The 22,070-nt window shown below is 42.4% G+C and overlaps 1 protein-coding gene across 1 annotated transcript in view; it reads left to right on the forward strand.

Moving 5' to 3' along the window:
* Positions 1 to 15,803: 15,803 nt before the first annotated feature.
* APPL2 (adaptor protein, phosphotyrosine interacting with PH domain and leucine zipper 2) overlaps positions 15,804 to 22,070 on the forward strand; it is a 37,920-nt gene continuing 31,653 nt past the window's right edge. The window contains exons 1-2 of the mRNA XM_040560147.1: positions 15,804 to 16,049; positions 20,984 to 21,082. Of these exons, the coding sequence (XP_040416081.1) occupies positions 15,996 to 16,049; positions 20,984 to 21,082 (153 nt within the window). The 5' untranslated portion in view covers positions 15,804 to 15,995. The remainder of the gene's footprint in view (positions 16,050 to 20,983; positions 21,083 to 22,070) is intronic.

Consider the following 22,070-nt stretch of genomic DNA (forward strand, 5'->3'; position numbering starts at 1 on the left):
CCCTGGCTGGCCACCTATTTCCATCACATCTGCAGAAACTCAGCATCTTCAAGGTCTTTGCCTGTGCCTCCTGATAAAATGAAACTGAACAATCGGTTCCAAATTTAATAAAGCAGAGCTAATGGGCACATGTGCACAGCCATAGAACTCCTTCACCACCAGGAGCCCCAGGCACACAGGCATAGATTTTCCTTCAGCAAGAATCTCCCAAAGGCACATGCTTTTGATGGCCAATTTTCTGAAAATCACATAGAAATACAAATTCTCAGGCTGAGCTTTCAAGTGCCAAGCATCATCCCAAAGTGCATTTTTATGGCAGAGTTAAGAAGGAAGAAAGGGTCCTATGAAAAGCAGGGTTGAAAGACATGCTACTTAAGATCCTGTATGGTTTTCTAATATGAAAACAAAAGATCTCAGCAACCCACACTGACCATAAACTTGCCACTGTGGAATAAGCTATGAGCATGGTTTTAATACTTAATTTTACCTGAGGGGAAGCAGTTGTGGTGAGCACAGCAGCCAAGCCATCTCCTCACATATGAGAAGAGGTGGCTGAGAGGCAGAAATCCCCCAGAGATGCCTTCACACTGAGCCATTGCCATGGCCACAAGGAGAAGATAAGAGTCTGGTTCAGAAACCCGTGGTTCAAAGAGAACAGAAGGACACTGCATCATCCTTCTAAGCGCTTCCACTTGTCTTACAAGTTCAGTCTACCAAACAGAAGCTGAGGGACCTATGTGCACAAATTAAGGGGTGCGCATTGAGTCCAATAGGGCAAGGCACTTCCAGCATACCCACCCAAAGCTGGAGCTAACAGCATTTCCAGGAGACTTAGGAGAAAGGCAGTGTGATACGTTCCTGTATGTACTGTCCGGAACTGCTAGGAGCCAGCCCTTCCTGAACCTCTTAAAAGAAGGGCCCTCAGGCAAACTTTGTCTCTTGGCAGCTGCATTGTAGGCATCTCCTCTTTCAACTGAGAAGACACACTTTAGTTTCAACTTCACCCGTGCTCTGCACAAGCTGAGTATTTCACATTATTTCTGAAAATCGGAATGCTTTCTGAAAAGCAAAATGCAGTCACATAAGCAAGTTTATCAAGCAAATGCTTTGCGTTAAAGACCAGTGCTTTCCCTCCATCAGCGAACTCCTGGTACCTGCCATCACTCACCCTGTGTACTCCATTGCCTCTGAAGAAGACTGGGAGGAGTATGGATATGAACTTCTGTGAGAAAGGACTGTGTTGTTCTTTCCTTAAATCAACCTAAAATTACGCAGTTGGAAGAGCAGGTTAGTTAACAGAGATTATCCAGATCTGAACTTCTGGTGATTTTCTCTTTTTGAACACTTTTGTTAGTCTGAGTGTTGACACCCAAACCATCTATTTCTGTCTGTCAAGCTGGTATGCAGGTCTATGGAGAATGTTTTCAAATCCTTTAGTTACTTCTGGGTGTTAGGAAACAGCCATTATTTGTATGAGAATGTATATTTTGCTGAATTATTTTTTATCTAATAATCCATATAAAACCTTATTCATCCATGATTTTTTTTTCTAACAAAACACATGCTTCCAAAGGTTTGTATCTCAGCTCACGCAAGTAGAGAAAAATGATGGTGCCAATACCATCTTTTAGGTATTTTCTTCTGAATAATATCTTTTAGATACAGATGCTCTAAAAACCACAAGTGTCCCAAAAAAAAATAAAAAATCACCATTAGTTACCATCCTGATTTTTTTTTCCAAAACAAATTTACAACAGGAATTTAATTTAGACAAAACTTTCCCACTTCAAGAGTTGCACTACAAAACATTTATCAGAGTTAAATAATGGAAAAGTTCTGGTGGATTCTCACTTCCAGTGTTTTCAGGTTGAATGAAATTCCAGTGCTTTCATGCTACTGTGTATTATGTTTCTTCCTGGACAGTTTTATAGTCTTGCTACAGCGCTGCTGTTTTATAGCTAGCAACCTTGGTTAATAGTTTTCACTGCCTTGTTCAAATATCGTGGTGCTGCATAGATGGCGACTGTGATCATTTAGTCACAGAAGGTCAGCCAGTTACAGCCCATTTTCCCAGTAAACCTACAGGGATGATTCTGTTTTAAAAAATCATTAGCCCAAGCCTACCATGAACAAAAGCTTTCTTGGGTCAGCTTGGGGTTTGCTTTTACATGTCAGTGAACAAAGCTCAGTGCATCAATACTTTCAAATTCAAAAAAAAAAAAAATAAATTTAAAAAATTATTATCACTGATATAAATAAAAAAGATCTAATAATTAAAAAAGAAAAGATCACAACCTTATTAGTAAAAGCTATCATGATTCCACAACCATTCAGAGTGTCTATTAAATGGCAGAGGGAAATGGTTCAGAATTTTGTATATAGAGATCTCTACATTGCTGTGAACATTTTCAGAAAACCTCTTCTCTTCTCCCCTTCCCTCCCCTTTCCTTCCCTCCCCTCTTCTCCCCTTCCCTCCCCTTTCCTTCCCTCCCCTCTTCTTCCCTCTCCTCCCCTTTCTTCTCTTCTTAACAAGTGTTAACAACTTTGTTCTGGAGAACAGAAGCCAAATGACATAACAAAATCCATAAGTTACCAAAAGGAAAATTCTCAATTCCCCAAAGATCAGCCTTGCTCAGGACCCTCTCTCTGATAGTGGCTGAAAGAACAGAAGAAACTCATATGATACATCCCCCCTCAAAAACTCTCCCATTTAACAGCATTTGCAGTTCACAGCCTTCCTGAAACAAATGTGTTTTCTATATATTTAGCAACCCTTAACAGATTTTTCTTCTGTGAACCTGTCCCACCTGCCCTTAAGCCCACACAAGACAAATCATCCTGCGTTCCACTTCTCAGCCACATCTGGTCTGAAGAACCTCCTTCTGTTTGCCTCAAGCACAACTCTTGTCCACTTCAACTGATGATTGTTCCTTGTATCAGGATAAACACTGATGAAGCAGTCCTCCTGCCCAAGCCATTCAAGATTTTTGTTCTTTGCAGCAGAATAAACAGCAAGGAAACAATCCGCCATTCACCGATGCCACTCATAACTTGTCACATCCCCTATACTAAACTGCAGTTAGCAGCAGTGATGCTAAGCTGTCATTTCCTGGCAGCTGTGTCAATAGGTAGTGAAAGTACTTTGAAAGAGCTTATCTGTGAAAGGGTTTTAAAAAGCCATTCTAGTGATTAAATTGTGCCAGTAACATCAAGCTTATATAGGAAGCAGCGTGGGGACTCTGCTTGGAGGCAGCAGCCAAACTGCTGTGCCCACCATAGACTTACTTAATCTGTTCAGTGAGTCTTTCCTTGCAGTCTGTGTTAGGAAGAAGAAAATGTGGACAAAGAGCTCCCTCTCAACTCACCACACCTTGCTTTTTCTGCCTGCCCAGGAGCCCCACACTCAGTCTGTGGAAGCTGACTTCAGGAAAAAAATCATTTAAACTCTTCACTTTAAACAAAAAAGAGCATGTGACAGGAACGAGGATATTTTTCTTCATAAGGCAAGATTTTCACTAATCTATCTGTCCCAGCTTTCCTAGAAGTGACAAATAAAATTCTCATTATTGGGTCAAATCAGACACGGATTGGTACAGAATCAACAAAATCAATGAAAGTGTAGCGTTCTCTAAAACCTGGCAGAATTGAACAAAAATCCACTGGTCAGCCATGGAGAAGCACAAACATATCACTAAGTGAACAGTAAGTGTGGAAGAAATGTGAATACTGCATTAGCTAATACAGTGGCTTAAAAGAAAAAGAAAAAAAAAAAAAAAGGAAAAAGAAACAACAACAAACTAGATCTGACAGAATCAATGTAATTAATTTCGTAATAATACTTATTGAATGTGATTATTGTGAATAGTCATGAAAATCTGCTTGTTTTTTAAAGCTAGCAGTCCAGGGCATATGACTCTTAGCTGATTCACAAGGCAGAAATGGAGTTCAAGAGTCAAATTTTCAAAGGCAACTTCATGAAGAAGAAGTAAGTCGTAATTCAACACCAGTATCTTCACATGAGCGCCACATCTTTTCCTAAAAATGTCTTGATTTTAGCACACAGACTTGCACAGAGCCTTTGAAGAATTTGCTCCCAAGCTCAACTGTTACCCACTCCCTGCAAGATTTGTCTTTTAGAGTCATAGGGATGATTCAGTTTTGGGCCCTATACCCAAGTTTTCTCCAAGCTCATGGGAACTCTGTCGGAGTAAGGATCACTGTATCAACCACAAAGGTGATTTAGAAGGTATGTTTTATCAGTCTCCATAAACAGCTGCATTCATATTAGTGGCAGTGAAATTCAGTTCTAACATCTGCAACATGTTCAGGCCTAGGAGAGGGAATTAGCAGATTTCAAAACACGGCCACATTTCAGCCATCAGAGTCCTCTCTTCAAAAGACAGAGGGAAAAAGAAAATGTCCACCACAGAGATCTTTACTGGAATGCAATTCTGACTGCCCATGTCTTATTTCTTCAGAGTCATGGTTTGGTAACAACCCCACCTTTTCCCTTTGCAGAAACAAATAGAGGGCCCCCGTGACTTTCAATTAATACACTTCTAAATTCATGGAAACATTTTCCTTAATTCCCTTCCTTCCCATATGAAAAAGACGCTTGGTTTAGTGCTGGTGCAGCTGTTGCTACAATCCAAGGTAGGTGCCCTTGAAAATAACAGATGGACAAATGCTTACATTGTGTATTCAGAAACAGTTTGGCATTCTTTCTGTGCCCAAAAGGTTGATATACGTGCTATATTAGATCCTCCTATTAAAAGTCTTATAAAAAAACAGTAGATGCATAACAGTGCTTCTTACTTCCGAGGTCACTCAACTTTCATTTTACTGTCTCCGATAACAACCAGACTCCCAAAGCTCTATTCTGGAGGAGAAAAGCATCTTACTCTGTTCTTTTAATATGATATGCAGACAGAGTGATCTTTCTTCTGTCTCTCACTACATAAATTAATTTGCAAGATGCATCTAAATCAGCTTTTACAAACAAAGAAGGGATCAGAAAAATGAAAAGATTAAAAAATGGAAAAAGGCTATAGAAAAGAACATTATACTGACATGTCATTGAGATGCCAATGCAGCAGAGCATCCTTTTTAAATTCCCTGTCTCAAATATGTATATGAAAAAAGGCATGCTTCTCAGGGGATGCTCCCCTGCACAATATACTGGCCTGTCTTACAGAGTCCCAAACTTTCTTTTCAGGAAAGACCCCTTTGCACACAAGGCTCTTATTTCCTCAGTATTATGGGAAAACAGTATCCCTGCTTTTATTTTATTTTCATTTTTAGGCATTTTTTCAGATGTAAATTCTTCCCCTGAAGAACTGTTGATATAGATTTCCATTACAGATTTCCACCTGCAGTAATTGGTTTTGCCATATATTGCTAATGAAGCCAAATAGCACAGTTGCTGCCTCTTTTTTTGTGTGCAGTCTACCTGGAGATTGTAGAAATGGGAGACACATCCTCAGGATGAAAAATGTCATTACCAAATTCACATATTTATGTCCCTCTGATTATTTAACATATTACATTTTGAAGACTTAGGCTAAAATTTGCCAGTATTTTTACAATGAATATATATAATTCATAGTGGCTATCTATAATTCACACTGGGCAGGACTTTTGTAAATTGTCTGTGCCATTTTACTGAAAAAAATGAAATTTGCTTCAGCAAATAGTTGCCACCTTAAAAAAAAGAGAACTATATTCCTATCAAAACTGCACCTCTTTCTATAAGTATGCATTTAGTACTAAAGAATGCTAATTATTTTGATTAATTGAAGTTGCTGTCATATTAGGCATATGGGAAACAGAAGTTATTCATACAATTAGCAACATGGAAGCAGCGTGTTAGCTTATTCAAAAAAGACACCCACATAGGGCAATTATATTATTTTGCATTGACTGACAAAGAGCAAAAGTATGTTTTTAACACTGAATTTTAATCAGAATGTGACTTTTGACAGACAAAATACGAATAAATTTTAAGCACTTAGAGGTTTTTGAATATATAATTTGAAATATTTATAAGAGCAGGGTATTTGTGCACACAAAATAAAACAAACTGGAGGCAATCAGTGTGCAGATACATGATGTTATCACAGAAGACATCCTTTTAGCACCTACCTAAAGGGGACAATCTCTCATTTATAATAATAAAGATGAAGAAATTCACTCATGTTCTGAGATGGTGTCAGCTTCTGGACCCACAAGCAGAGGTGAAGAGTAGAAAGAGACACAGAAAAAAACAGAGATAGGGAATCTCTCCATTAAACGTTTTATCTAGTTTCATTAATTTCAGGTTTAACAGCATAAGGAGGCAACACACCAAAACCCAAGACTAGCTGTTCCTCAAAATATTAAAACACTACATATCAATAAATATCAAATAACACTATATATCAATAAATATCAAAAACACTAGTATTTTGCTTACTACTACTTGTATGTGTAAATCTGTTTAAAAAATCATGACTCAGGGCTCTGAAAATGCATGGGATTGCATAAAAGTTATAAACTGAGCTTCAAATAATTGCTGTGGAGATTTACTTCTTTGATTTCTGATTAGTGAGCATTTAGGTTTTGTGGCCTTACCTTTGCTCTTTCCTCCACGATAAGGAGGTGCAAAAAAATGCTTTTTGAGCAAAAATGAAATCTTGCTCGCCTCGTAAGAAGCAGCTCTCACTGCTTGGGGAATTACAGGCCTGGTAGCCCCACGCAGCAAGCCTACCCAGAACACTGCAAGAGTGAAACCACGCGTGCCGGCAGCACCAAACCATACACACAGCAGTGTCACGAGATCTGGGCTCCAACCTAACGATAAACAGACGGCTTCTTTGAAACTAAGCCACTCAGTCTTGATTTAGTTTTCAAGGTACTGAACATTGCTCCTTTTGGCAGCGCTGTGACACAGTGTAAATCAAACATAACATGACCTTGGGAGCTGTATGCACAAGCAGTTCCATCAGGCGAGGGCTGAAAAACTCTGCAGACTTTGTCATAGATTTCTTTCAAAGCCATTAAGTTCATTTAAATGCTGATAAGAACATTTTCCATGACATTATTATTCCTGTTCTCCCAGTCATAGATTTGCATTGCTGTTCTGCTTGGGGCTTTTTTGTTTTTGCTATTTCATACAGGTTTGATTTCAGAGGGTAAAAAACTAATTAGGAACCATGAGTCCCTTCTAAGAAAACCTCATGTATATAATTAGGTCCTACTGACTCTGTCTGCTGTACATGTTGTCCACATGCTTCATGGTTTTCACAAAGAGAGATGCTTGCTGACCTAGGATCTTGTCAGCACTTGTGTTTACAGAGTATTTAAAGATAATGACTTATGTGACTGTCATACTAAATGTTCTGGTGTTGTTTTTTTCCCTAAAAAAAAAAAAAAAAAAAAAAAAAAAAAAAAAAAAAAAAAAAAAAAAAAGGAAAGAAAGAAAAACACACAAGTAATGTGTTACCATAAATGAATTTGAAAGAGCTGGAAAACTATTTACTGATCTGGCCAACATTAATATGCCCGGTTAATCTCCAGGAATTTGACAGGCCAAACACAAGTTTCTGCGTTAGAAGACTTGGATCTATGTAGCCAAGTGCACAGGTAATATAAAGCATTACTATAGGTGTTGCAAAACACCTACCATGTGCAAATCATACAGTAGAAAAAAAAAAGGAAGGGCAGCTTCTCTGCTGCAAGGCAAATCCTGGAGTTGGTGTGAGGTGCTCAAGCAGCAGTGCACAGTGGACAGTTCACAGCCAGCAAGCTGCACGCGGCCTGGTGGGTTATCATCTTGCTTGGAGCTTGCTCACAGTGGCCTTTCACCCGGAAAAACTCTGTTAGTGCACCGCGAGCGGTCTGCCAACAGAAGAATTACTCTGCTAATAGCAGCAGCCTGGCCCTGCTGCCACCCTTTCTAGAGGCCACACTCTTACCCAAGGTATAAGACCCGTGAATCTCTAACAAGAGCATCTACGAGCTACAACACTAGGAAAGGTAGCAACAATACACGGCTTGCAACTCTCTGCTCCCCTTGTACTGGCCCCCAAGAAAGAAGGCCACCAGCATGCCAGCATGACGCTCCTGCAACCGGTGGCAATGCTGGAGAACCTCAGCACACGCTGCACAATTCTCGCTTTCTGGCAAGCACTCCATTTACAACTGGCGGTCCACTCATATGAGGGGAAAGGGTTTCTGGTATTTGGCTTTCTCCAGACAGCAGAAGAGCTTCTAAAGGGCTATCACAGGAAGAAAAACTGGAAAGTCTAATCTAGCAAAGCTGGCAGCACCTGAGCACTTTGGAAGAATACAGAGCTCAGTGAGATGATTCCTGTTGTGCTAGACTGGGGGTGTCCAAACCCTCTGCCTGGGCAGCAAGGCAGCAATGCCTTTTCCTGCTCTCTCTCCACTTACTTGTGTACACATGTTCATGACACTGCCTTGGCAGCCTGCCTGAAAGAGTCACTCCCCTTCAGGAAATAAACAGATTGTGGTAACACTGCCCATTCAGGCGTTGCCTAGAGCTTCCTTATTGCTTTCTGTCTCATCTTCTGTTTTTCTGCAAACACAAAGTGACACCCTGTTGCACCACCATGCCACTGAATCACAAGATGGTTTTGGTCAGAAGGGACCTCTGGAGGCCATCTGGTCCAACCCCCTGCCCCTGCTCCAGCAGGGCCACCCAGAGCAGGCTGCCCAGGACCACGTCCAGGTGGCTTTTGAAGATCTCCAAGCAGGGAGACTCCACAGCCTCTCTGGGCAGCCTGTGCAGGTACTCTGTCACCGTCACAGTGCTTCCTGATGCTCAGACACAACCTCCTGTGCTTGTCTGCACCCACTGCCTCTTGTCCTGGCACCGGGCACTGACGAGAAGAGCCTGGCCCCGGCCTCTCTGCACCCTCTCCTCAGGGATCTGCACACACGGACGAGATCCCCGGAGCCTCCTCTTCTCCAGGCTGACCAGTCCCAGCTCTCTCAGCCCCTCACAGGAAAGGTGCTCTGGTTCCTTCATCATCTTCCTGGCCCTTCGCTGTCCCCTCTCCCCAGTACATCCCTGGGAGCCCAGAGCCGGGCCCAGCGCTCCCAGTGCCGGGCCCAGCGCTCCCAGTGCGGCCTCACCAGCCTAAAGCAGCCTGGGATACCACGAACGAGCCTTTGTGGCATGGCACATTGCTGGTTCAAGTCCAAAGCTGCCTTTGCCTTGGGCAGCACAAGCAGGCTCCACTCAAGAGGGAAGCAGCCAGGAGAGCTGTTTGGGGCCTCTGTATTTTCTTTAGTACCCCCAGTTATCAGGTTCAGGATGCTTTGTGCTACACTATGTAAACAGAACAAAAAGGCCTTAAGCAGCAAGCAAGGTGGCCTAAAGGGATCTAATAATGCCAGTAGACTTTTGTGGATTTCTAATAGTGTCCACAGTCAGGATATTTTCTAATACTTATACCTTAATATTCAACTTTAAGTAAAACTAAAAGTTTTAACTTTAACTAAATCTGAATGATAACTCTTGCCATTCAGGTTTTTTAGCTTAAAGAGAAAGAGAGAGATGCCAAGGAAAGGTAAATTAAAGAGAGCGATGAAAGTTAAGACAACATGAAAGTTTCAGTTCTCTTGTTCAAAACAAAACACTGAGTGCAGGGCCTGGATGGTTCAGGCAGTCTCAAGATAAAAAAAAAATATAGGCTGAAAGCTGGTTTTAGACACAGTGACATTAGGTACATTTGCATGTGCTATTTATATTAATGTATTTTAAAGATGATAAAGAAGGGCTCTGAGTCAGTGATTCCTCCAACACCCAGGTGACAGTCCTTCCTGTGGAGCTAACCTGCATTTGCAGCATGGTATTTTGGCCTTTAGTAACCTTTATAGCTAACAGATTAATCATTAGCATTTCATAAAACAATTATATGCCAGGCATCAGATTTCTCTTGCTTTAATCTACAAACTCATACCACATGCACATCTCTTTGATGAAACACTTATATTATTCTTTTTTTATGGTACTTGTCTTTCACAGTAAGATTTTTTCTCAGATACCCACAAACTCTAGGATTATCGTCTGAAAAAGGGGAGCTCTCTGCTAGGCTAGGAGGTTAGGGAGCAGTGCACTTAACAGGTGAAAAGTTCCTGTACCCTAGCATCTGCCCAAGCACTGCAAAAGGTGTACACAAAAGGTAATACTAGATTATAATATTTCAATACTTCTCCCCACCGATGAGCTACCTGTTCCCTGTTTGACCCTGTTCCTTACAAAGCAAATGCAAAATGGTAAACCAGATCCCCTTTACCAGGCAGGCTCCAGACAAAGGGCTGTGTGGACACCAGGAGGAGCCATGCAGCACAGAATATGCACGGGCTTAGTCCTGGCAATACCTCTAGGTGATACGGTTATCAGAGACTTGGGCTTTCTAAACCATATTCTTATTCAGGATCTAGATGGAGGCTGCTGCTGTTTCAAGTACCCTTATGGTTACATAATGGAACTTAATTGTACTTAAATTACGTGAAATTAAAGATGGCAGTTACACCCTTCACCTTCAAAGAGGTTTTAATTCGATCCATCCCACTATCAAGTACATCTGTACATACCCATTCTGGCATATTACTAATGTGTTTAATGGAAATAAACAAAGCCATGTGTTTTACATTAAAACAAAAAGCATGAGGTCTTGGTTACATGACAATAATTTCAATGGAATTTTATTTCAGCATGGTATTATCTTGTGGGTCATAAACAAATTCACAAGATACTCTTTCTCTCTATGCCTGAGTTCTCATGTACATTAGATGCCCTATTATTAATCTAACCAGTAAGGTATTCCGATACTATTAAAAATTGTTTGGGGATGCTTCTGGAAGTGAGAGTAGCAAGACTCTTTTTCAGATCCTTCATTTGTAAATAAATAAAGAAACAAAATTTGAAGTGATTTATTACAACTGTCATTTAATATACCTTCAATATTTATTCAAGACAGTTATTACATGTTATTACACCTCTAAAAGTCATCTGTAGTTCAAAGATTTCTTTGTCATTGTCTTAAATGCATAAATAGACTCAGCTGACTTAGCAAACATGTGACAAGCACACTACTGCTCAGAAATTTCTTGTAGTATAAGGTATTAAGCCAAAAAGGAAGTATAATGCAATACGTTCTTTAAAGTTATAATGGAACATATGAAAAAGAAAACACAACGCAATATGACTTACTCCTGTAACTAGTCTAACCGGAAAAAGTAATTATAGTCAGCTCTCCATTAACTCTGGGTGGATTATCAAATTTGGAAATAAATTATGCTAAGGATGCAGAACAGCTGCCTTGTTTCCAAACTGGCCAATTAAGGCTGGCAGGGCTTATTAACTCACATGCAGCACCATCCATTTTCAGTATTACAGCTCCCAGCCCTGAGCAGGTGCTGTGCAGTTAGGTGGCAATGTACTTCGGCAAATAAGCCCTCCTGTGGAAGGCAAACCTGGAAGCGTGGCTCTAGGAGACTTAAGTCCTGCCTAGGAGGCACAGCCCCCAGCTGCCATCTCACGCCGTGGTTCCTTCTGCCACATGAGAAAAGGCAGTCTGGGGAGGAACACACTTGACTGGCTTGCTACCAAGGGACATTCCTAGCTGCCCTCAAGCAAGAACAAGACTATCACATGTAAAACCCCAAATCCGAGTTTGAAGATGCACTAATTTCTGCAAATCTGCAGTAGTACTGTAAGTTTTTACAGCAGTTTACCAAGAAGTGCATATAGCAGACAAATCTCAAGCTCACAGATCAATCCAAACTTTCTTCTTTCCTTTAAAATTGTTACTTCTCTCAGCTATGAAATCTTTGGGCTACATTCAGGCTTTTGCTGGAAGGAAGCACCATCTCTATTTAGAAACAGTACAACTAGTTCATTTGATGAATTACTTCATCTTCAAAAATAAATTATTTATTGATTTTATTTGATGTTATTAAGCCTTATTAGCATCATAAGCAGTATGTATCAAGTATTTTGGCCAATGCAAGGATTTTACCTTAAGTTTTCATATTCTAAGAAGCATTTATCTTAACCTAATCAAGTCAGCTGTAGCTTACAGAATACACATATAAAAGTTAGTTGGACTGCTTACTGGAATTGTTCTCCAGCTCAGCTCATACTTCTGAGATAGATTTTTTGAACTAGAAGGTATGTTCAGGTGAATGATTCTAGGTACTGTGTCTGCTGCTTCCCTATTCTCTTTCTATATGTCCTTTTAAATATGTCTTCAAGGAATAACTAAGAAACTGCTTTTCAGTAGCAGGATTTCTGTTGTAACTTGAGCGTTGCATTCAACACCTGGATTTAACAGACAGGAGCCAGAGTGGGGTGAATTCCCCACTACCGCTGCCCAGCGCAGTGAGCAGCTCTCTGATTACACAGCAACATAAACATCATGCAGCCCCTCTTCTGGACGGGGATAAAATACTCTGTGACAGGAAGCTACCGAGCTCTGAAGAAGTCAGCCTGGGTACCAGGTGCACTACAGGCACTGCAGTGTGCCCCAAAGCACACCAGCTAGAGCTGACCTGGCCAGGCTGCTTCCTGTGCCCTGGCCAGACTGGGCAACCCAGCCTAGTGGTGCTGGTGCGGTGTGTGGAAGCCCATAAAACCCAGAGATGGCATCTTCTCATTTCAAAGGCATAGGCACCTGCTACGCCAAGGCTCTGCCTATACACAAACGTACCTAATCTCTGAATAATATCACTACAGCTGTGAAAGTAGTTGACATCTTCAGTGGTAAGTGCTATATGGCTTATTTATTTTAAAAACATAAGAGTTGCCAAGACTGAAAAATAATTCTTGAGACTAGTAATTCTTATTCTTAATAGGCAGAATATATATATATATTTTTTCAGAAACACCTGGCACTTCAATAAAAATGTTCTGAGACTATACATAAGAAATCAACGAGGTTTATAGCTGACATAAAAAAAGACACAAAAAAGAATGAGAGATACTCACTAGTTACCTTCCAATGGTTACTGAAGTGCTTTTTGCTTTGTTTAAATAAAACTAGTAGAACCTGTTCTGGAAATAGCTAACCTCAATTTTAAAAAGATGACAACAGGCTTCCACACTTGAACCTTAGCCTAAACAAAGCCATCAAGAAGAACAAGATAAGACCTTAAAGGTTATAGCTCTTGCGAAGCTTCCTTTTATTTCACACCTTGAAATAATAAAAAAACAAACCATACTTACATCTTCTTGTCGAAGGTTGAATACTTCAACCCAATAGGGAAGACCTTTTGCTGAACTATTTCAAGTTGGAAGGGGGTGTGGGAGGGACAGAACAGGGAGAAAAAGGCAGAGACATAACAGAAATATTAGGGAAATATTCACAAAGGCCCTGAAGCTACTTTAACAGATACAGAAAATCTGATAAAGCATGGACTTCTCTTCCTCGGTGAATTTCAAGTAATGTTTTCGAACTCTTTGAAAAATAAGACTTTAACACAGGCTGACAAAATTGGCTCAGAAGAGGTCATGGATTCTTAAGGCTAATGCCTGGCTTCAGATTCTGTACACGCACACAAAAAACTCTGACCTCTTTCCACCATTCTAAAACTCTCTGAAACAACATTATTATTACAAAGCCACATCTATTTTTGTTTTCTCATTATATAAATATAATTGACTGTTTGTCATACTTGATATTTTTGGTCTTAGCTAGTGATTTCTATTAGTGCTCAGTGTCTTTATTCAGGCAGGAAAAGTAGACTGAACGTGAGAACCCTGTTTTTACTCAAGGGACTGGAACAGGGAGTCTAGCTTCAGGACTGATGGAGTGGAGTCACGCTGAGGCAGGCTCGGCACATTGGGTTAAAGGTCCTATCACAAGCTTCAGAAGCAATACCAATCAATGTCAGACCCACAGAAATACCTTGGCCAAAATTGCAGGGTTCAATGATCATTTCTCATACATAATTAAAGCAAACAGTCATCCAGCTGATTTGTAAAACTTTTCTAAGGCCATCTACTTGCATACACTCTTTTAATCAACAGGAAAAGCTGTATTAGCAGTCACCTTTCTTGCCATATAGCATGTTCGCTATTGTTTAAGAATAACAGAAGTGGAAAAATCCACCAGGATTTAGGTGCAAAGGGCAGGCACTTACCATAACGGCAAACACAGGTCAATGGTAATGTTTGTAATTCTTTTAAAACTTAGACACCATCATTTTTGTTCTAGTATTTTTCTTCTTTCAAAGGAGAGCAGCAAGATGAGTTAGCTGAAGACTGGCATTTTTTCTTAGAAGATAATTTCCCATCATTTTAAAACCAAAATTTTTGTTTGCATATTCTGTTTAATAGGCGGGATTCTTCCTAAACTCTTCAGAAATGCTTTTTTTCTTAAATTGAATTGTTTTTGATTATTTCCACTTTTACCTTGAGCCATACTGGAGTAATGAAAGCTACAGATGATAAGCATGGAGTGATTGATCTTTAGGTAAGAAACTGAAGACTTTTATAGAAACTGAGGCATCCAAAACCAGTGGCAATCCTTCAAAAAAGTGAACATAATGAAATACTCATGGTGAGACAGTTAACTTTGAATATGTTAGCCTTGGTATCACCTATAAATATGAATTAAGCCTAAAATACTGAAGTTATACAATGCAATTTAGACTGCAGTAAGATGGCAATAAAAACATGGCTTTTTACGTAAATGACCACCACATTAACACATGTCCCTTTCCAACATCCTGCATCCTGGCTTGTATCAGGTATAGTGTAGGCAGCAGGACCAGGGAGGTGATTGTCCCCTGTACTCTGCTCTGGTGAGTACTGTGTTGAGCTTTGGGCCCCTCAGTACAAGAAGGACATTGAGGCCCTAGAGTGCGTCCAGAGAAGGGCTACGAAGCTGGTGAAGGGCCTGGAACACAAGTCCTGTGAGGAGTGGCTGGGGGAACTGGGGTTGTTTAGTCTGGAGAAGAGGAGGCTCAGGGCAGACCTTATTGCTCTCTACAGGTATCTGAAAGGAAGGTGTGGGGAGCTGAGGGTTGGCCTCTTCTCGCAGATAACGAGTGATAAGACTAGGGAGAATGGCCTCAAGTTGCACCAGGGGAGGTTCAGGTTGGAAATGAGGAGACATTTCTTCTCAGAAAGAGCAGTCAGGCATTGGAATGGGTTGCCCAGGGAGGTGGTGGAGTCACCGTCCCTGGGGGTGTTCAAGGAAAGGTTGGACGTGGTGCTTAGGGACATGGTTTAGTGGGTGACATTGGTAGTAGGGGGGCGGTTGGACCAGATGATCTCGAAGGTCTTTTTCAACTCTAATGATTCTATGATATGGCTGAGCTGGGATGAACCTGCCTGGAGCGCTCTGTATTTCCCTAATTTTGCTTGCAGAGCAACCTGCAGACAAGGAAAACAAACAAGCCCAGCTTAGCCAGCAGCTGCACCCTACCCAGAAGGTCACCCAGGACCTGGGGTGCTTCTCTGAGCCCCCTGGGCTAGCCAAGCAGAGCGGGGTCACCCCTCGGGGCTGGAGGCCCTCGGGCCCCACAGACCTAGGCTGGAGGACGTGCTTTTCCCTTCATTTCCATCACGCTCCCCCCTGCCAGGGAGCATCCCCAGCAGCTGAGAGGAGAGCCCGCAGCCCCACCGTGCAAGGGGACAAAGCCACGAGCGGAGCAGCGGGAGGGAGCTTCAGGAGGAGGAGAAGGGCTACCCTCCATGTGGGGCCACCAGCCCCCACGGCGGAACAGGGGGAACCTCCAACTAGCCCCGACGAGTTAATGGCGGCGAGGAGCCGCCTCCTGCCCGCCCTACGCCGTGACTCGCTTCCTCCCACGGACGGGAACTGGGAGGAGTGAGCGGCCTCGGCCTGCCGCCCCGACCCCGCCAGCGCAGCCAGCCGCCGTGCCCCGCTGCCCGCCGAGAGCCGCGGCCGCCCCGGCTGGGAGGGACGCCGCCGCCACCGCCGCCGCCGAGCCCCAGCTCCCTGCGGCCAGCCGCCGCCATGCCCGCCGTCGACAAGCTCCTCCTGGAGGAGGCTTTGCAGGACAGCCCGCAGGTAGCGGCCCGCCGCGGGGGGCGACGCCGGGGGGATGCACCCGAGATGGCGGGGCCGGTGTCCCGGGGAGGTGACACCGCCGGGGAGCGGGGGAGAGGGGTGTCCGAGGGCCGGGGAGGAGGGCAGGGCGCCGGGGAGCGGAGCGGGCTCCCGGCGGGTGGAGGGAGGAGTGGGTCGGGGGCTCCAGCCCGTCGGGGGGATGCTCGGCGGCTGGCGGTGGAGCAAGTAGGTGGCATCCTGGTGGCATCGGGTAAAGGCTTTGGGCTCCTTATGATCGTTTGTCAGGGGAACATAGGCTATGGCTGCGGCTGGGGGCTCTGGGGAAGGAGCAGGGTGCGAGGAGGTCAGGGCACAGCGCCTTTTCTCCTCGCCCCCCTCAGGTTAAGCCCTCCTGTGGCTCTTTGTTGACCCTCGCGTTGTCCCATCCAGGGGAGCTTTGGCTTTAGGGGGTGCCCTGAAGTGTTGAGCTCTGTTTGGGGAGGAGAGGTGGCATGGCTTGTCACCCTGGCTCCCTCCGTGCTCCGTGAAAGGAAAGCAAGCTGTGGCGCTGTGCGTCACCTGGCCCCAGCGTGGGCAACAGAAGTAGGCTGAATGGATCTCGTTGCCAATGTGCCCATGCTCCTTGTGAGGTGTCCCAAGGGGTGTAGCTCAGATACAGGAGCTCCCCGTGGGACAGGTGAGGTTTGGTGAGGTGAATCCCACTGAAGGTGACCTCGTTCTGAAGGAGTCTCGGAAAGGAGGACAGCGGTTACTGCCTTTTCCGCCCCAGCCCTTGCAGGCAAGGGAGGAAGGACATTTTTTCTCTCACCCCCATGCTCTGTCAAACCCAGTGTAGCATCTGTGCTGGGAGCCCCTCTCAGCTGCAGAAGGGACCCCTGAGCACTGTGGAAACCCCACAGCAGAGAACATGCCATGTAGAGATGGTTATGGGCATTTCGGAGAGGTGGGTGGCCTTGTGGGAAGGGAGGGTGGAGGGAAGGAAGAGGGGAAGTTCACATGGAAGAGAGACATGAGGGGAAAAGGAGAGTGGAAATCCCACAGAGGGGTGGGGAAGGTGCACTTGAGGTCAAAATGCGGTGCAGGCAGAGATACACAAGTAGCTGGTGAAGCAGGGAAGGAGGAAAGAAGGGCGGGGTGGATCTGCATGGATCCTGCTCCCGGTGCCCTGTGTTGTAACCCGAACTCATCTGCTGGTGGACCAGGAGGACAAATCTGTAGGTAAGCTGTGGAGCAGATTGCTAAAAGGTGTTGTGGAGTCTGTCATGAGACATTTTGAAGGAAAGGTTGGACGTGCACCTGTCAGGAATTTGTGAATCTTGGGGCTCATCTTGATCACCTCTTCTTGTTTTTCTGTGATTCCGTGAAATCCCGTCCCAATAAGAACGATTTTTAACAAATGTTTGATGAGACCCGTGGAATCTCAAAGCTTGGAGATTTTCAAAACTCAACAGGAAAAAGTCTTGAGTAATCTGATGCAATGTCAGACTGAGACCTCCTTTGAGCTGGGGTTTGGACCAGATGACCTCCAGAGTTTCTTTCTGACCTGAATTGTACTATGTTCCACAGTTTAACAAAGTCTGCTAGATTTATTACAAGCAGTTATTAACATTTTTAGTAGTTACCTCCCCAGAGCATTCTGGAGCTAAAGAACTTGACATGCAGGATACGTGAACTCATTTTCCTCTTCAATCAACACTTCCTTCAATGATTAAAAAAGTAATGCTGACTGAAAGCAGCTGAACAAAGCACTGAATTGTATTTGGAGGTCTTCATCTTTTTGTTCTGACCTGAAGGCTGGTAACATCTCCTTTCCAATTACTGGAAACAGTGGGCTGAACATAAACCTGGGTGTTTGCAGGATGTTTTGGCTTGATTCGGTCATCACTTTCTGTTCAAGTTATGCAACTTTGGAGGGATGGGCATTGTTTAATTTTATCGAGTGGCCCAGTGTTGCTAAAATCTATTTTTTCGTGCAGGGAAATAGATCTTTTTAGATAGATCTTTTTTTCCCCCCCTGGTCTTTTGCATTTTTATTACTTTTCTCATGGGGAGCCCTTTACATTCACAGCCCTACGGGTTGCCTCTGTGAGCTGGGTACTGCAAAATCAAAGCAAAAAGACAGTCTGTGTCCCACAGAGCTTGCAGTGTAGCAGCTTGTGTGATCACTACTTACTTTTGCATAAAGTGACCTGATTCTCTTCTGCCCTGTGCAGTCGCTGGCAGCAATGCAGAGGGACAGTAAAATGAGGACAACCTCACTTTGCAGAAAGTATATTAAGTATGTAAATTATGTGCAAAACAGAAGAGGATTAGGCCATTGTTATTTCTTCACTAGTTTTCTGAAACTTGATTTCTCTCTCCCTGACAATACAGTATTTTGTCTTGATTCATCTCCAAGCACTGACCAAAAAAGGCCTTAAGGAATGGCTTAATTTTGAAGTGCTTGGCCATGGCATAGGAGAGGAATTGACGTAAGCAGCCATGCTAAAACCAAGGGAAATACTTACATGAAGTAAGATTTTTATTTTTTTCCTGTGTTGCCAGCAGCCAGGATGATGGTGCTATTAACGAGGCCTTCAAAAACATTAGCTTAGTATTTGGATTCCTGGTTTATTTCAGCAGTGTTATCTGCTATTCCAGAAGTTGTCAAAACAGAAACAATAAAAATTGCATACATTGCTATTTTGTTGCGGTAGTTTAAAATAGTGTTCTTAAATGTGAAAGTTTCCAAGCATGACTTCAAAACTGCTTAATCATTTATTGTTTTTCTTATTTTTGAACAAAGTGCTAATAGCTGAGGCCAAGACCTTCAGAAATGCTTTTCCAGAACTGCTCTACCTCAACGCATATTTCAACATTCTGAAAAACTGTGTGTGCAAAAATTCAGTAAGATTTAGGAATCTGAAATAATTCAGATTTGAAAACCTGAAGACTGGGAGGCAGAAACGTGATGTGTACCCTCATTCAGGCAACTACTTGTTAATTTTTCAGTCTTAACTTGAGATTGGTCTTGATTAACGCTATATGTCAAGCTTTATTATTTTTTACCTTCTCTAGATTTACTTTTTTTTCAACCATCCTCACACCCTTTGGAATTCATCTGCTTTTATAACACGTAACAGGGAAGATGAGCACTGTACAGATAGGAGATAGCTTGATGACCGTAGTTTTTCTAATTTTAATTAATGCTTCATTGAAGATTAAACATTTTAAATTAGATATTTTTGAAAAGCAATATGTTTTCAGTTACTGAAGTAACAGTTTAGTACTGAAAACTCTCAAAATCATGCCACAGTCCCTGTAGAGAGGTTCTACACAAAGGTCCTTTATAAATTTGTGTTCTTGGTATCAATTTTATTGATTACTCCTTTTCTCCATGCTTTGGTTTTTGTTTTCTTCATTTGAAAACAGTATTTTGTATTATGTATCTCCTTCTACGCTGAGATCTCCAGCTAGTTTCCCAAAGGCATTAACTGCCAGTGTCTCTAAGGTAGGAGGTGTTGTAGCAGCTTAGCATGTCAGCAGACTGAAATGCTGAGAGCTTTTTTGTTGCTTGAAGTATGGAAGTACTCCTGTGCAATGTCTAGAACAGAGCCCCAGGACTGACTCCCATGTCATGTACTTTAACCTCTGGGCAACAGTAATTTCTGGCTTAGATACTTCTCATCAGAGATGAAATGATAGTTTAGCTTAGTCCAGGGTTCTTGAAGGATGCTGATTTTGAGCTTTTCAGGACAAACAAAATCTTGGCAGAGACTTGCGAAGAAGAATAAATGCCTTGGGGAAGTACATGTTAAAATACTGGAATTACTTAAAACTTTCTTAAGACTCTAAAATAAATTTTCCAGATATGAACCTGGATATTTCAGCTGTATTAGAGGTTCATGTAATAGGAGGGCAGATAAAGCACTTGCTCTGTTACAGGACTGACATGATTATTAAAGTACTGCAGTTTATTATGGGTGCCCCTCAGATAAGCAGATGAAACTAATTAATGTCATATAAACTAGCTGTACAGACGGAAAGACACTGCCACTTAGCATCAAACAGATTGGATTTACCGAAGTTAAGACTAAGGATGTATCACGACTTTGTTAAAGGGACACAGTCAAATTTAGTGACAGCCTTTCCTCTTTCGATACTGTGTTGCTCTAGCAAAATCTGGAGCCAGCATTATTCTGAGATACTTTTCTTTCCCTTCTCTGAAGCTGTGTCAGCAACACAATTCATTGTTACTGGTGATTCCACCAAAACAAACCAAGGGAATTCATGTCTGTAAGATAAAGCCAGTCATTATGCTCTTCTTTTCTCCGGTTTGCTGACAAGGATGAGCTAGCAGAATGGAGAAAGTACGGGGTATCTCTGAGCGGGTGTGTGCTTGTGTGCCTGTTGTTGCAGATGAACACGGGGTTGTTTAGCGTGGCTACGTCAGCAGGGTTTGGCAGCAGCCCTTTAAGAGTTGCTCAAGACAGTTGAGAGTGAATAACACTCTGTAAATTACCTAATGGAAAGGGGTGCTTTTAGTGCAGCCTGACATTAGAGAAGTAAAGTGAGCAAGCACTGGTGTTTGACCCAGAGTCCTTAACGTGGTTAGGATTACTGTAGTCAGCAGGCAGATATTCAGGATTTTTTACATTCCTGATTGTGTTGGAAGGAATGTTTATTAGTTAGAGGAAGAGTCCAGGAGTTAGGAGTTGGCCGTAGCACTTTCCTCACTTTGTTTCCTAATGCCTCAGTTTACCTATCCCTACTTGGAGGGCTAATTTCTATGTGTATTAAGATTGTGAATAAACAAAACCATACAAAGTGGAAGATTTATTGTTTCTGATTGATTTGTATTTTTGCTACCACTTATTTGCACAGTCTTTTATGATTTTTTAAAAAAATATTTTCACTTGGAACTAAAACTGTTCGCTTTTTTTCTCTTATCGAAGACTCGGTCGTTGCTCAGTGTATTTGAAGAAGATGCAGGAACCCTTACTGAATATACAAACCAGTTGCTTCAGGCAATGCAGCGAGTCTATGGTGCTCAGGTAAATTTTCATTTGTGTTTCTTTTGTTCCATGTGCAGTAGAAGATAAGTTGTTATTATGATGCTGTTATTTACGTGAAGGGTGCCAAGTACCTGCAGCTTTTGCGGCTTGAGAAGAGTTGTGGGTGTTTTCCATCTGATGTCGCAGCCCCTTCCCACCTTAATGTTCTGAAAAGTCATACATATGAAAAAAAAACCTTACCTGCTTTGTCTGTCTCCAAACTATTCACAAAAGAAATATTGTGGTATGTCTGTACTTTATGTTATATGGGAAGGCCAGCCTTTACAAAATTGCTCGCTTGCACCTAGGTAAAGTCAGGTATCACTTTAGCCACCTAACTTTGATGGTGTGACTCACCATCTTGAAGAAACTGTCCATGCCCATTGATTACAGAGAGAATGTACACTTTGAGTCATACTGAACCTAAGTACCTAAGAAGTCAGTGTGAAAAATATGGGAGTAGGAACAGAAAAAGACAACATTTTCCTAAAGCACCTACATGACCTAGATGACTAAATCCCTTTGAAAGTAAAACTTTTAAGTCATATCCAGTGCTTTCAAAAATATTATAAATCTGGGTGATTTTCGGTGGAGCTAGGGATTCCCATGTGTGTAAGGCCAGATATTTTAAAGTACCATATCTAGGTCTTCAAAGACATACACGGTATCTCATAGCACTTGTGCAGGCATTTACGTAAGTTAGGTATGTGAGTTCCTAAGTAGCAACAGTTTTCCTATTCTTAAATCAGTACATCAGAGAAAATGGAAAGATGAGAGGAACAAGAGTGCTTGGAACGTACTGGGAGACTGAGTGCCTGATCTCATCTTACGTTATCAGTAATCAGCTGTATAGCTAGCGCAAGTATATGCCCATTTGGTGGGATTGCTCTTTGGGCTGACTGGTGCTGTGTGACTGGGAAGCAAAAGCAGTCTGCTGAGGGTCTAAATACTTACACCTGGAAGATCCAGCTTTGAAGATCTAGTCTTA

The sequence above is a fragment of the Cygnus olor genome, chromosome 1, assembly GCF_009769625.2.
Source record: "Cygnus olor isolate bCygOlo1 chromosome 1, bCygOlo1.pri.v2, whole genome shotgun sequence".
Taxonomy (NCBI): Eukaryota; Metazoa; Chordata; class Aves; order Anseriformes; family Anatidae; genus Cygnus; species Cygnus olor.